The 15,179-nt window shown below is 36.8% G+C and overlaps 1 protein-coding gene across 3 annotated transcripts in view; it reads left to right on the top strand.

Annotated features, from left to right (window-relative positions):
* Positions 1–15,179, top strand: part of LAMA3 (laminin subunit alpha 3) — a 187,375-nt gene that overhangs the window by 164,259 nt on the left and 7,937 nt on the right. For all 3 annotated transcript variants that reach the window (XM_043507984.1, XM_043507982.1, XM_038391479.2), the window contains exons 58-69: positions 16–158; positions 1,321–1,497; positions 2,943–3,094; positions 3,207–3,357; positions 3,628–3,761; positions 4,293–4,440; positions 6,401–6,523; positions 9,206–9,330; positions 9,680–9,800; positions 11,977–12,117; positions 13,280–13,410; positions 14,390–14,524. In XM_043507984.1, the coding sequence (XP_043363919.1) occupies positions 16–158; positions 1,321–1,497; positions 2,943–3,094; positions 3,207–3,357; positions 3,628–3,761; positions 4,293–4,440; positions 6,401–6,523; positions 9,206–9,330; positions 9,680–9,800; positions 11,977–12,117; positions 13,280–13,410; positions 14,390–14,524 (1,681 nt within the window). The remainder of the gene's footprint in view (positions 1–15; positions 159–1,320; positions 1,498–2,942; positions 3,095–3,206; positions 3,358–3,627; positions 3,762–4,292; positions 4,441–6,400; positions 6,524–9,205; positions 9,331–9,679; positions 9,801–11,976; positions 12,118–13,279; positions 13,411–14,389; positions 14,525–15,179) is intronic.

The raw sequence follows: 15,179 nt of genomic DNA, 5'->3' as shown, positions 1-15,179 counted from the left end.
TCATCACAATAACAGTAAAGAAATTAACAAGCAAGCTCCCGGATCTGTTTAACAAGATTGAGAGCATCAACCAACAGCTGATGCCAATAGGCAACATATCTGAGAATGTAAACCGCATAAGAGAGCTCATTCAGCAGGCCAGAGATGCTGCAAACAAGGTCTGTCACAAAAACATCCATTATTGCTTGACACGAGGGATTTTTGTACACAAGGATGCTTTCAATCCCCTCTGCAAAATATTTTGTTATAATATGTATGAAGGATACTACATAAAAATTAATCTACTGGTTTTAGCGAGCACTTTAGATACTGTGGTGGTGGGCACCAGAATAAACTAGGTACAACAGTATTGTATACCTTTCCTTCTGCCCCACTCCAAGGTTCCTCTCCTAGCCAAGATCATCCCTACATTTTGGTATTTCCTCTCCTTTCAAAGGCTCCTTGTTGTGGTGACTTTCTCTCCAGTGGAGGAGGGCTGGATGCTGCTCTTTGAAGCCAGTCACTATTAATCGGAACAGAGGTTCTCAAACTGGTCTGTGATTCTTTGGCGATCCACAGAGAGCTGGCAGGTCACACAGGGTTGCTGATGTTTGTTTCTAACCTCTATATTGCACTAAAAGCCAGATAAATATACATTACTTGGATAGTATCATTTTCCCATTGATTGCCATGGGATGATCTGATCACAAATAACAGGGCAAGTGTCCACGAGACTCTCTCCATTAAGATGTGGTCCACACCAAAAAAGATTTTGCTCAGATGTTGGCCTAAAGAGAACTTCTCAAGAATATTGGTGTTGTATATCTTTATTAGCTACATTTTGTAGTACCTGCCAGGCAGTGAAGCTAGGGGACTGAGCAAAGGGCTTGAGATCTAGGACTGGAGCAAAGCATTGAGACCAAAATTTCAACCCAAGTGCCTAAAGTGAGGCATTTGAATCCATGTGTAGGCATCTGAATAAGAGGCCTGATTTTCAGAGGTGTTGAGCACTAACAGCTCCATTTGACCTGGACTCTTTGTTGCCTCAGCTGTAAAATGGGAATAATAATTACAATACAAAGGTGTTGTGGGGACTGATTAGTTAATGTTTGAAGATATAAAGTGCTGCATAAGTACTAAGTATTAGTAATAGTAGAGTAGTACCTACACTTCTCTATAATTGTGTTGGTTTAGAGTCTGATCTTGCAGTGTTGTAGCAATCCATGGCTGTTAGTCATAGTTCACTTAGCCCAGACACAACCCAATGTTTTTAGGGAGGTGATGCCTTTTTTAATTTAAAGGTAGAAATGTTTACCCTATTGTATTTGTTTTTCTTTGTAGGTTGCTATTCCCATGAGGTTCAATGGTCGTTCTGGGGTAGAGGTTCGACCTCCAAGTGATCTTGAGGATTTGAGGGGCTATACTTCCCTTTCTTTTTTTCTCCAAAGACCTCTGCCAAGAGAAGACAGCTTGCAACAGACTTCAAATATGTTTGTAATGTACCTGGGTAATAAGGATGTAGGTATTTCTTTTGATTTACTCCAGTACTTAAAACAGAAAATGCATTTTGGAGTATAAAGGGATGTCAATGCAGATAACTTCCATTAGCTTAATTTTTTATGTGTAGGAATACATTTATTGGGAAGAAACATAGCCCTTTCCTCCACTGGACACACAACTGTTTGGGCAAATGTCTATTTCTCTTATCCTGCTGTTCTGCCTTAAAAGTTACTTCCCAATAATGGATGCCACCAGTTAATCTTGGCAGTGACCCTAACTTGTAACCATGGACTTCATTGTTTGCTTCGGGCTTCCTGTGTGTTTGTATTGCCCCTAGCACTGTAGGACCCTGATCCTGTTTCAGGCCTCTGAGTGTTACTCCAGTATAACTAATAACAAACCTTTTCTTAACTGGGTTTATAAATGGTCCTCTTATTTAAAATTTAGTCTTTTACCTCTTTATTTTCCCTGTCCTGCATATGCAAAACAATACATTCTTACTCATGCATTCCCATTTGCACAAACACCTAGCACAATTCCCCAATTTTCCTATGTATATAGGTACCACCTATCAGTTTGTATGCTCAGTTACCCACCTGTACATGCATTCACTATAAATGTGGTGGATATGCAGGTACATGTTTAAGTGCAGTTATTTCACAATGGATTTTATCTTCCTGATTAAATCTCAGGAAAAACTTCCTAAATGTAAAAACAGTAGAACAATGGAACAGACTGCCTACAAAGGTCATGGAAGCTCCTTCACTAGAGGCTTTCAAAAGGAGGCTTGATAGCCATCTGTTTTGGATAGTTTAGACCCAACAAATCCTGCAGCTTGGCAGGGAGTTAGACTAGACGATCCTTGCAGTACCTTCTAACCCTATGGTTCTATGATTCTCGTCTTTCTGAACATTTGGCCTATGATGGCTTTGATTGAGGTTTATTGAAATACTCTGTATGGGAGAAATAAAAGGGTAATTGTATGGAAGATTATTGCTTCCAGGGATCTCAATAGGAGCAATTGGACTTAATATTGTTTCTTCCATTTTACTTAACTCGCAGAGGCACTGTGAGACTAAAGTAATTAGTATGTATATAGTGTTTTGATAACCTCATGTGGAAGACACTACAAAAGTAGAAAGTATTTTTATTGGTAAGTAATATTTTTGTTATAATAATAAAAGTAAGAGTTGTGTTTGGACTCCATTCAATCCAAGTGCATCGAACTCTTAAATTGATTTGAAATTATTATTATAAGTGAAACAGAGCAGCCAATGAAGCTACAAAACATCCATCCCAAAATTAGTAAACTGAAAAACGTTTCTAAATGCAATGATTGCTACATTAGGAGGATAGCTTTCTAGCTTTCAAAGCATTGTAGTGTCCCTGAAGTAATTCTACTATATTTTACCAGCTCTAGCATCAATCATTCATTGATAGTTGATTTGCTCTTCTATTTTTAGGCTTCCAAGGACTACATTGGTATGGCTGTGAGAAATGGTCGTCTCATTTGTGTTTATAACCTGGGAGGCAATGAAGCCGAAATAGAAGTGGACCCATCAGTGAGTGAGAGTAACACTGAGGAAGCTACTTTGGATCGGGTGAAGTTTGAAAGGTACAAGACTCTTAAAATACAACCCACTCTATCTCTTTTTTTCTGTATCATATTTAGATGTTACTTTATTAATAAAATGTGCTATTCCTTTACTTTTTCCCTTTGCTTTTAGGATTTACCAGTATGCAAAGTTGAATTATGTTAAAGCAGCAACCTCAGACACGAAGACTTTTGACAGTAGCAGTGGGAGCAGTAACACACTCCTAAATCTGGATCCCAACAGTGTTGTCTTTTATGTGGGAGGATACGCACCAGATTTTCAGGTAAATAGAAATATCATTCTGGCCTGTAAAAGTGTTTAATCATCATAACTAGGGATTATTAACTAATGAGTATTCTATAGCTAATACTTTTGATTATTTATACCATGTTATAGTTCTTCTTGGATGGTAACATGTAGCTTAAACAATATCATTTATTTATAATACATTTTAATAGTCACAGCATTACTATTTTTGTGTCTGTGTAAACATTATTAAATTGATGTTGATGTTTTGGTTGGGGTTTTTTTATGGCTCTTTTATTTTTTGCAGCCTCCCAGTGCACTAGACTACCCTCGTTACCAAGGCTGCATTGAATTAGACAACCTAAATGAGAATGTTATTAGCCTGTACAACTTCAAGAGGACATTTAATCTCAATACCACTGAAGTGGAGCCATGCAGTAGGTAAGAAATAAACACAGCAAGTGTTCTACATTAAGAAATTGAAAAAACTGTTATCACTGATAAATTAAGATTAAGTGTATTTCCTATTGATGTGACCACTTAAAATCAGGGCAAATTACCATTTACCTAAAGCATTCACACTCATAGCAACTTCAGTTCACGTACCCTACCACCAAATATTCTAATAACCAGACACACATTCAAACGCCTCAGCTCCACGGCATACGATGTTTGGCTTCTTTATAGCCTAAAATTACATTAAAAAGAAACATCAGGTCACTAAAACATTTTAAATAAGATTTTTCTTCTCTAGAAACCATATCTTAATCCCACTGAGGTTAATGAGAAATTGACTTCAGTGGGGTCAGGATTTTGCATTACTAGAATCTGGTCACCCCTTTTACTGAATATTTTGTTTTAGACTTTTTTAAAAATTACGTTTATTGTGGTTCTTGTTATGTCCGTGTGGTAGCAATTATATATTCCCATAAGTTCCCATATATTCTGATTTGTGATGTTTCATTGTTACAGATATAAAGCAGAGTCTGACCAAAACTATTTTGAAGGCACAGGCTATGCACTTGTCACAGCTAGAGAAGCAAATATTCCTAATTTGCTCTACGAGCAGGAAATTGAAACTACTGCAGATGAAGGCTTGGTGTTTTTTGCAGAAAACCAGGTAACTAATGGAGTGATTCTAACTTTTGAGTACTATATATACTTCTTATAATAATTTGAAAACTGAAATTAATTGAGAAAGTGCTTGGAATAATAGCTCTCAAAACTACCATAGCTATCTGTGAAATGGATTAGCAAATTCTGTCCTATGTTTTATTGCTACTGAATATTAATTATAACACATTTTAGAAACTGACATTTAAAGAACAGATGCTGATTATAGCACTGAACAAAGAGTGTGAGGTATTGTATGGTGAAGAATTGCCCCATTACTCACTTGAATGATAGCATCTCCATCTTAGAAGAAACAGGCTCAGAGGGAGAATTGTTGGTGGCAATGTTGTGATGACCTGATAAGTTTTAAAAAAGGCTATTCTTGAGCCAGTCAAACCTTTGTCTTGCTTTCAAGAGGAAATAGCTATTGTAATGTGCATCTCTGAAATACCCCAAACAAATAGAAGGTGATGAATAATTTGTAAGGATCAAATCATCTCACTTCTCCCAAAGCCACTGAGGTTATGAGAGGTAGTTGGAAGTGGAGGATGGAATAGCATTAATGAAAATGCAATAGATGGGCTGCAGTTTTAACTGCTTTGACCCTGTATATGGCTCTGAAAGAGCACCCAAAAGAGTAAGAAAAATACGTTGTTGTTATGCATCATGTTACAGATAAATGACATTTTGGTAATGTAAACCTTTCTTTAAAAAGACTCTGTATACATTTTTCCTTTTCATCAAAGCAGTTATTTTTGTGATATTGGTACATGACAAAGGGAATTGTGTAACCCAAAAAAATGTAATAGTCATTTGTGCCTCCCTTTCAAAATTATAGGCCAAATTCTGCTCCCAGTTGAACCCATTGACTCCAATGGAGTTGCACCAGTGTAACTGAGAGGAAAATTTGGCCCTATACTGGTATCTGAGATGAGTGCTTTTTTGATTTAGGTATTGTGATTAGAGCTGTTTGGAAAAATTCCAACAAAACATGTTTTCATTAGCATTTACCGATTCTGCAAAATCTGAAAGTTTTGCAGAGATAATTTATTTTGCCAAAGTTCCAGTGGAAACCCGCCTGGTTTCCTGCAGTTTGCCCTACCATCTCCTTGACAGCTTACCTGCCAGTCAGCTGGGAGTCTAGGCTGACAGGGTCCACAGCTCTGGGGCTGAATACCATTTCTTTGGAGAATTTTGAAATTTGAAGATTTGTTCCAAACTGGAATAAAACCTAATTTCAAAATATTGAAATCCCACATACCAGATGGAATTATCTTTTTCTGCCCAGCTCTAGTTCTAATAGATAACAGAGCCAGGAGAAACTTAGAGTATAGGTGATGATTCCTATAAACATTGAGGCTTCAGGTAATCTGTTAGGTGCTAGAACTAATGATAATATCGCCCGTGGTATTACTTATCTAATAAGAATGCTATAGACATATTTAGTATGTTTATTAATATAATAAATCATTGCCTTATTGCTAAAATAAAATTCAGTAACTTCTTTGAAATAAAAAAAGGATGCTATAAAAATTTTGTAGCGATATGATGGTACTTTTTTGAGTTGATTCATTTTCCTGAGTTTGAGTTAATTATATTTATCATTAAGAGTGCATTCTAGAATGTTTTATATTATCTTTTCTTTTTTGCCAAAAACTTGCTTGTTATTATTTACTCCTGGGAGGCAGTGTGGCCCAGAGGACAGAGCACTGGATTGGGATTCAGGAGACCTCTGTTCTGTTTCTAGCCCTGCCATAGGCTTGCTAGGTGACCTTGGGCAAGTCACTTAACTGCCCCATGCCTCAGTTTCTCCATCTGTAAAACACCTCCTTTGTAACACGCTTTGAGATCTACTGGTGAACAGTGCTATATAAGAGTAGTAGTATTATTTAACTTTATTAAAATAATTCACAAGACAATAAAAATACATATGATATATTATACCATGGTTTTTTTTCTTATTGCAGGATCATTTCATTAGTTTGAATATTGAAAATGGCCATCTGGTGTTCAGATACAAACTTGACTCACAACCTCCAAAGGAAATAGCAAGCAATAAAGCAGCTGTAAACGATGGAACATATCAGCAAGTATGTCATTTAAACAAATGATATCTTTTATTAAAAGTATCATGAACTTCTGAAAATATATAGATCATAATGGCTGAAGCTACACATCCTATTTCAAATTCTTCTGACTGTGAAGTTTTGCCTTTCTTTTTAGATGATTAGGCTAGAAAAACACTAGCTTATGTGTGAAGCTCATATGGAAATTAATCTTTACACTGCTCAATATCATGTATTTCTGTGGGTAAACTATTCCTGGCAGATAACCACTCAAACGACTTGCCCTCTTGGAAGTGTATTTGTCATAAATATAAAGGGAAGGGTAACAACCTTTATGTATGCATTAATATAAAATCCCTTTTGGCCAGAGGTACAGAATCACTTACCTATAAGGGATTAATCAGTTCAATTAACCTAGTTGGCACCTGACCAGAAGAACCAATGGGAAAAGAAGATACTTTTCAATCTGGGGAAGGGGGGCTTGTGCTCTCTTTGTTGTTCCCTCTCAGGACAAAGAAAGAGACCAACCAGGTAAACCAGCTTCTAACAAGATCCTAAAATAATACATCTAAAATTACAAAAATTTTAAGTAATAGCAAGAAAATGCATTAGATTATTTTTTGTTTTAGCTTGTGAATTTTCCCTATGGTAAGAGGGACGTTTATTCCTGTTTTTGTAACTTTGAAGTTGAGCCTATAGAGGAATCCTCTGTTTTAAAAATCTTTTTATTACCCTGTAAAATTACCTTCCATCCTGATTTTAGAGGTGCTTCTTTTACTTTTTTCTTTATAATAAAGTTCTTCTTTTAAAAAACTGATTAATTTTAGTGTCCTAAACATAAAGGGTCTGGTCTGTACTTTTATTAAAAGCAATTGGTTGGTCTATTATTCTCGAGCCTCCCCAAGAAAGGGGGTGAAAGGGCTTGGGGGGACATTTTGGGGAAATAGGAACTCCAAGTGGTCCTTTTCCTGAATCTTTGTCTAAATCATTTGATGGTGGCAGCAGTACTGTCCAAGGACAAGGGAATGATTTGTGCCTTGGGGAAGTTTTTAATCTAAGCTGGTAAAAATAAGCTTAGGGGGTCTTTCATGAGGGTCCCCACATCTGTACCCCAGAGTTCAGAGTGGGGAGGAAACCCTGACAGTATTGCTTTAGTTAAGGATTATCGTATTAATTGCAAATACCAGCATTATTTTAATGTTTAGCTTGGTATTTTTATCAGATCAGTTTTAAGAAAAAACTTTTAACTGACCTTTATACAACCGCTTTTTTTATCTGTTCGGCTTAAAAGCAGTCCAGCTATTTTGTGGAGCTATTTATATGAAGTCTGCTTTGAAACACATAATCAAATCCGTTTATTGATGATTATTTTGACCAAAAGTATAGTTAAACTCTACTGTTAAAATAGACAGATTTTTCAACAATAACAAAATGTGACTGAAAAGTAAAAATAACAATGGTGTATGTATTTATGTATGTATAAATTAGAGCTTGGGAAATATTACAAATAATTATTTGTGAACATACGTTCAAACTTTAAAATGATTTCGCTTGTCTGTGTCCCTTTTTTGTTCAGCTTTTCTTGGATATTTTAACAACTATGTTTACTGGCAGGAATATATGCCTAAACAGCAAATTTTAGGAGAATATTGCAGAACATTCACAAAAGGCACATCTTGAATTCATATACATGAGTACTTAAGTCAGAAACCTAATTCTAAAAGTCACTCTCATTCAGTCAAGATGTGACCTATGTGTCCAATCAAAACAGCTCAATTTTGACTTACAAATATAAAAGCCAAAAGCAGTATTCCCAGTGAACCAGCTGTAAGCAATTGGTAGGCAGAGATATGTTTGCATAGAATAGGAATGGAATTTCAAACACCATATTAATTTATAGAAATCACAACCTGTTTGTAGACAATTTGCTCATAAACAAGAGGGCTAAATTTGATAACTTGTTTACTATGAATAGTTCATGCAGCTTTTGTGCATGCGTGCATGAGTGTGTGTGGAAATGCACTGAGAAAGGAGTGGCTAATTCAAGTTCTGATTATAGCTGGAAAAACTGCAGAGACCCAAACTTATTAGTAAAATGAAACGGAACACACTTTTGCTAATTAAGAAACTTAGCACCTGATTTTCAATGGTGCTAGTCACTCACGCTCAGAACTTCATGAATCAGAGTGCTTCCAAGCCATGTGAGTATTCAGTTTTGCCACTCAGCTTTGGTGCCATACTTGCTAGAAGGTGTGGGTTCCATTGGCTAGGACTGGAAGTTATGAGATCTGTGTTCTGCTCCCTCTCTGCCACTGATTCACTGTGTGAACTTAGAAAAGTCATGTCACCTTTCATCACCTCAGTCTCTTTTGATGTAAAGTAGGCATAATGATACTTACTCTTCTTTTCAAAAGTGCTTTGAGAACTGCAAATAAAATGCATAATCTAAGTACTAACTATGATTATATCTATTCATTGCTAGACCACTCATGCACAAAAATCTGCATACATACCTCATTTAAGCATTTGTTACTTACAAAATGTAGCGTAAATCCACTTGAAGCAATGCAGTTACTCTGTATTTAAACTGGTGTAAATCAGAACAAAATTAGACCATTTGTATTATGCTATGTTTGCACATGTTGATGTGCTAAATTATTCTTGTTTATTTTGTGTATACTAATTCTCACTATCTGTCCATTTCAGATTAAATTATACATTTCTGGGAGACAAAAATTAGTTTCGATTAATCCTGGGATTAAAGCCAACATCATTGTCTTTAAATTCACCACATACTATCTGGGTGGAATTCCATCTTCTTTGCGGGAACGGTGAGTTACTATTTTAAAAAGTCAGCAGGCCCAGCCTTTCTGTTGGGTGCACACTCAAACCTCCCACTGACATCAGTAAAAGATTTTGGTTGTATCCCTTGGAGGACTGGGCTCAGATTCTGTATGTTGTATATGATGTGTAAATATATGTTAAAATCTGTGAGTTGTGGAAAATCATCTGGCTCTTTGTTAGTGGGGTGACAGGACATGACGGTGAAAATGAGTATGCAATAAGGATTCATCTTGGAATCTGCTATTTTATTTTTCTATTTCATATCATTCTATTGACTGACTGTTGTACTATTGTGTGATTGAGGTAACAAATTACTTTTTTCCTCTCTGAAACCAGCTTTAATATCTCTACATCTCCATTCCGTGGCTGCATGAAGAATGTGAAAAACCCCGTCACTGCATCTGTTACTTTTACTGAGACCATTGGTGTCAGTAGGAAATGTTCTAATGACTGGAAGGTAATTTGCAAAGTTGCTTTTAATATGTTTGTTGTTCACAGATTCATAAAAGAACGGTTAAATCATCTAGTCTGACCTCCCGTATATCACAGACCATTAACTTTCACCCAGCCTTGTGTTTGGCTAAAGCATAACTTCCAGAAAGACATCCAGTCTTGATTTGAAGACATCAAGAAATGGAGACTCCACCACTTCCCTTGATAGTTTGTTCCAATGACTGCTTACCTTCACTGTTAAAAATTTGTGCTGTATTTCTAATTTGAATTTGTCTGACTTCAACTTCCAGCCATTGGTTCTTGTTATACCTTTCTCTGTTAGATTAAGGAGCCCTTTTTAGTACCCAGTATTTACTCCCTGTGGAGGTACTTATACACTGTAACCAAGTCTCCTTTCAATCTTCTTTTTGATAAATTAAACAGATGGAGCTCTTTTATTCTCTTGCTGTAAGGCATTTTCTCAAGCTCTTAAATCAACTTTACAGTTCTTTCCTGCACCCTCTCCAACTTTTCAGCATCTTTTTTAAAATGTGGACACTTCCTTACCCCTCCTCACTACCCCCATGTTTATACAATCCAGGATCACATTAGCCCTTTTCGCCACAGCATCATATTGGGAGGTCATGCTTAGTTGTTTGTCTACTGTGAACTCTCAATCCTTTTCATAATCACTGCTTTCCAGGATGCAGCCCTCCATTTTTAGTTATGGCTTATGTTCCTTCTTCCTGAATGTCTAATTTACCAAGCTACCCAGGTCACTATGTATGACTGTTCTGTCCTCATGATTATTTACCACTCTGCCAATCTTTGTGTCATCTGCAAATATTATCAGCAGTGATTTTTATATTTGCTTCCAGACCATTGATGAAAATGTTGAACAGTGTTGGGCCTATTAGTATTGAACCTTAAGGAACCCCACTAGAAACACCCCCACTCAATGATGATTCCCCTTTGACAATTACTTTATGAGATGTCAGCCAGTTCTTAATCCATTTAATCTGTGATATTGCATAGTTCTAAATTTTCAATCAGAATGTCAGACGTACTAAGTCAAATGCCTTACAAAAGTCTAAATATATTACATCTATGCAGTTATCTTTATCAATCAAACTTGTAATCTCATCAAAGCATGGAATCAGGTTTGTTTGATCAGACTTTTGTTTCCATAAAATCATATTGACTGTCCTTAATTGTATTTCTGTACTTCAACTATTTATCAATTGAATCCTTTATCAGCTTTTCCATTGATCTGCCTAGGTCTGATGTCAGGCTAACCAGTCTATAGTTACTCAGGTCATACCGCTCGCCGTTTTTGAATGCTGGCACAGCGTTAGTACTCTTCTAGACTTTTAACATTTCTCCAGATTTTCAAGTTATGTTCTTTTATTCTTAAATAATCTTGAAAAATGTGACTAGTGGACCAGTAGCTGTCTCTGCTTTGAGGAACGCATTGGGTGATATTGTGTATGGGGTCTGCATAGGTAATCATCTCTTACTTCTTTTTCCTACCCCGATGGATCCTCTGAGTTTTTGTCTGCATCCCATGGCTGTCACAACTTCAAACGTGCAAATCCATCACCAGAGGCCTTTGGCGCCACCACTATTCTTCCTGCTGCAGCCAACTGGGTGGGACTCCCTTTCAACTCTGTGTATGCCACATGGTAGCCACTTCCTGTTGAAAGACTCTTGTCACTCCTCCTCCCTTACCACTGAGGTTGAGTCTGCTGCCACTGCAGCACTCTTGGCCTCACTGTCTAATGGATGGATGAAAGGGATTCAAATCTGAATGTATTCATTCCAGGCCAAAGTTCATTCATGTGGACAGCGACCCTGCCTGCCTACTTTTTGTCTTTGAATATAAAATCATCTGGCCTTTTCTGATAACATAGACAGTAAACAGAGCAGAGCCGTGTATTATACTAAATGGGCCTCAGTTTACTTACACTGGTTCAAATCAAGATTGACTCCATGCATGCCAACAAAATGTATATACTTGTTCTGTACTTGGAAACTCAGGTACCGTACTCTCAATTTGTCTATTACATGTTTTCAGTTAGAGTCCATTCATGTGTATATTAGCTTGAATAAAAGAATGAGAGACCAATATGATAACTTATCTTAGGCAGTCCAATAAAAAAAGTGACACTGAAAACCTAATTCATCATCTCTTTGCCTTTTAGCTTGTGAGATCTGCAACTTTCTCCAGGAATGGAATACTGGGTTTGAATGCTGAAGGTTTCCCATTTCCCAGCAATTTCCAAGTCGGATTTAGCTTTCATACGTTGGCACCCAGTGGAACATTATTAAATTACAATATATGGGTATGAAACATTCATTTTTGTTTCTGGATAAGAAAACTCATGTCTGTTTGGGACAGGAACATTTTTCAAAATCTCAGTTTCTTGCAGAATGGGAAAACTGTTTCCTGCCCAATTCTACTCACAATAAGATCTGGTAAAAAAAAATTGAGTTTTGAAATTTTTCATTGAAAAGAATAGACCTTTTGTGGTGGAAACTATCCCTTAAAACAGTGGTTCTCAACCTTTACAGGAGGCTAATTTGTCTTGTGTACCCCAAGTTTTACCTCATTTAAAAACTACTAGCTCACAAACTCAGAAATAAAAATACAAAAGTATCACAGCACACTCTTACTGAAAAATTGCTTACTTTCTTATTTTTACCATATCTTTGTAAAATAAATCATGATCCCCAGGTTGAGAAACACTGATATAGTATATAGAGCAGTATAAACAAGTAAATGTCTGTATGAAATTTTAGATTGTACTGACTTCGCTAATGCCTTTCATGTAGCCTGTTGTAATACTAGGCAAATATCTAGGTGAGTAGATGTATCCCCTGGAAGACCTCTGTGTACCCCCAGGGGTACACATACCCCTGATTGAGAACCACTGCCTTAAAATGTTCCCATTTTCCAACCATGACTATTCACAGCGCTCAGACAGTGTGGGTAAACATAGGTAAAGAGAGATTAAATGACTTGCTTGCGAATAAGAAGTGCAGAGAGAAGTGACTCCACTGGAGGGGCAGAATCTAGAAGAAGTTCCTGTGTGTGTGTGCTTCTGGAGGAAACAATGGCATTCAGTAGGTGGGGAGTTCAATCCCCACCTCTTGGTAAAAGTCAGTTAAACATTTAAATAACGTTTTTATTTTTTTGCATCCCGAAGTCTGATGTTGGCTGGCAGGTCTCTTCCCTTCTCTAGAAGCTGTGTTAGTTGCAGGGTTTCTGGAGTAGTATGATTTGGAGATTACCCTGGGAGAGGTACAGCTTTTGGGGTGGCCCAGAACAGTTTTCTGGGAAGGAAGTTTTCCTCCCACGGAGCCATGTTGGATTCCAAGAACTCTTGGGAGCAATGCATGCTGCCACCCTGACTTACCATTGGGAATTGGGTTCATGGTGATATCAGGAAAACCTGAAGCTGCCTATATTTAATGATAACTTTATAGGATTATTTTATTTTTTAGCCTAATATTCTTACCATCTTTCTGAGAGACGGCTTTGTAATCGTAAAGATGACAGATGAGGAAAAACAATCCAGCAAGAAATATGAAGATGGTTCAGTGCATTATGTGTCAGTAATCAAAGATGGCAGCATGTAAGTCCAGTTCTATGTTTAGTTTTTGAATGGAATGCAAGCCTTGGTTAGAAAGAGAAGATTGTAGAATGTTTGCTTGACCTGATGTTTGGTTATAAAATAGTACATAGTTAAAACTAAATTCTGAATTGTGCTAGCAGTGGATGATTCTTTATCTGCATATTTGCATGTCAATACCTGCTAAGTTCCAGTTCAGCTCCTATATTTCACAGCAATACTGGTAGTCTGAGCTTTCAAACCAAAAGGCTTGAATCTGCTTTTCTGTGCACTAAGTGTCTTTCTCTGTGGTTGGGCAAGACATAGCTTTGGATAGCTTCTCACACTCATAGTCTTCACATCTTTGAGTGTAAATTGCAAACCAATCTAATGTAGATGTTTTACAGGCCTGAGGAGGAAGGGTAATATCTCTCCTAATTTTCTCAATATTGATCTCCTATATAGATTATGAGACAATTTACTAAAATTAATCTAATTTACTGAAAATTAGATGACTTCTAAAAAACACTGGTCTCTATAGGGTTATATAAAAACTTGTGCTGGCTAAAAAAGAGGAATTTGAAAAATAGCCTGTGATTGTATTAAAGCCTTGGGCTAATGATAACATTCAGAGTTTTTCTGTAGCAGCAGTGTCCAACTTGTCAAATTCTGTTTCCTTTTGGCATAAGTGGTAGAATCCTGGCCCCACTGAAGTCAATGGAAGTTGTGTTGTTGACGTCACTGAGACCAAGATCTCACCCAAAGACCATAAGGCAACATTCTGCTCTCATTCTAACTGTACTGCACCATTTTAAATATGGTTAAGTCAATGAACTAGTATGGGTATAAAACCCATGGAAGTGATAGGAGACCAAGCCTGTAAACGCATTCAGATGTAACTGGAAGGCATGGTGTGTCAGATCTTTTTTTAAAATAAATTCATTTAGCTGGTAGTGTGTTTTTCCTAAATTTTTCACTCTTATTTGTATCCATCTTGTTTCAGGGTCAGGCTCCTGATTGATGATCTGCCTGTGTCAATGGTTGTTGAACCTCAAGGAATGACTAGAAAATTAAGTCAACCTATAAAATTGGGTGGTGATAATTTTGAAGGCTGCATCTCCAATGTCTTTATACAAAGGTACTTAACTTGGGAATATTTGCAGTGGCAGACATTGGGGTAAAGAGAGAAATGTCCTGTTTTCCTTTATGAGTAATTGGAATTGCTTCTCACCAATCTGCATTTCTTCTAGGTACATGAAACCTTGATGAATGCATAACCTTGTTGCACAACAAATACATTCTTGTATTTGGCCAATTCATCACTTTTATAAGTTTTAATGGAGTTTGATCTTTTGTTGTATTGGAAGATCACTCTGAATTGTATTCCTTCACTAGAAGTTTGGTTTAAAAGCATCATTATATTGGAATGTGTATATTGCAAGGCCCAAAATTTTCAAACATCTTTGCCTAAATTATGGTCATAAAAAAATACATGTGCAGCCAGATAATTGCATGAGCAAAAAAATTTGTATATGCAAAATAAATAATTACATCAATAAATGAGGGTACTTGTAAAAAGACCTGATTGCTGGTTTATGTTACCCATTTGTTACTCAGTTTTTTCCCCTCCACATCCACCTGGTGGTAAATACATCTTTGCAAGCCCAATTTAGAAGAGAAATTTCACCTTAAGTGTTCTCTTTCATTAAGTTAATTCCTGTCACAGGTATTCTCCCAGTTGGGGCCTGCTTGTTTCTACTGACTATTGAGTGTTTGGATGTGCATGAGTGTGT

This window comes from Dermochelys coriacea, chromosome 2 (assembly GCF_009764565.3).
Source record: "Dermochelys coriacea isolate rDerCor1 chromosome 2, rDerCor1.pri.v4, whole genome shotgun sequence".
Lineage (NCBI taxonomy): Eukaryota > Metazoa > Chordata > Testudines > Dermochelyidae > Dermochelys > Dermochelys coriacea.
This window is presented reverse-complemented; position numbering and strand designations above follow the sequence as displayed.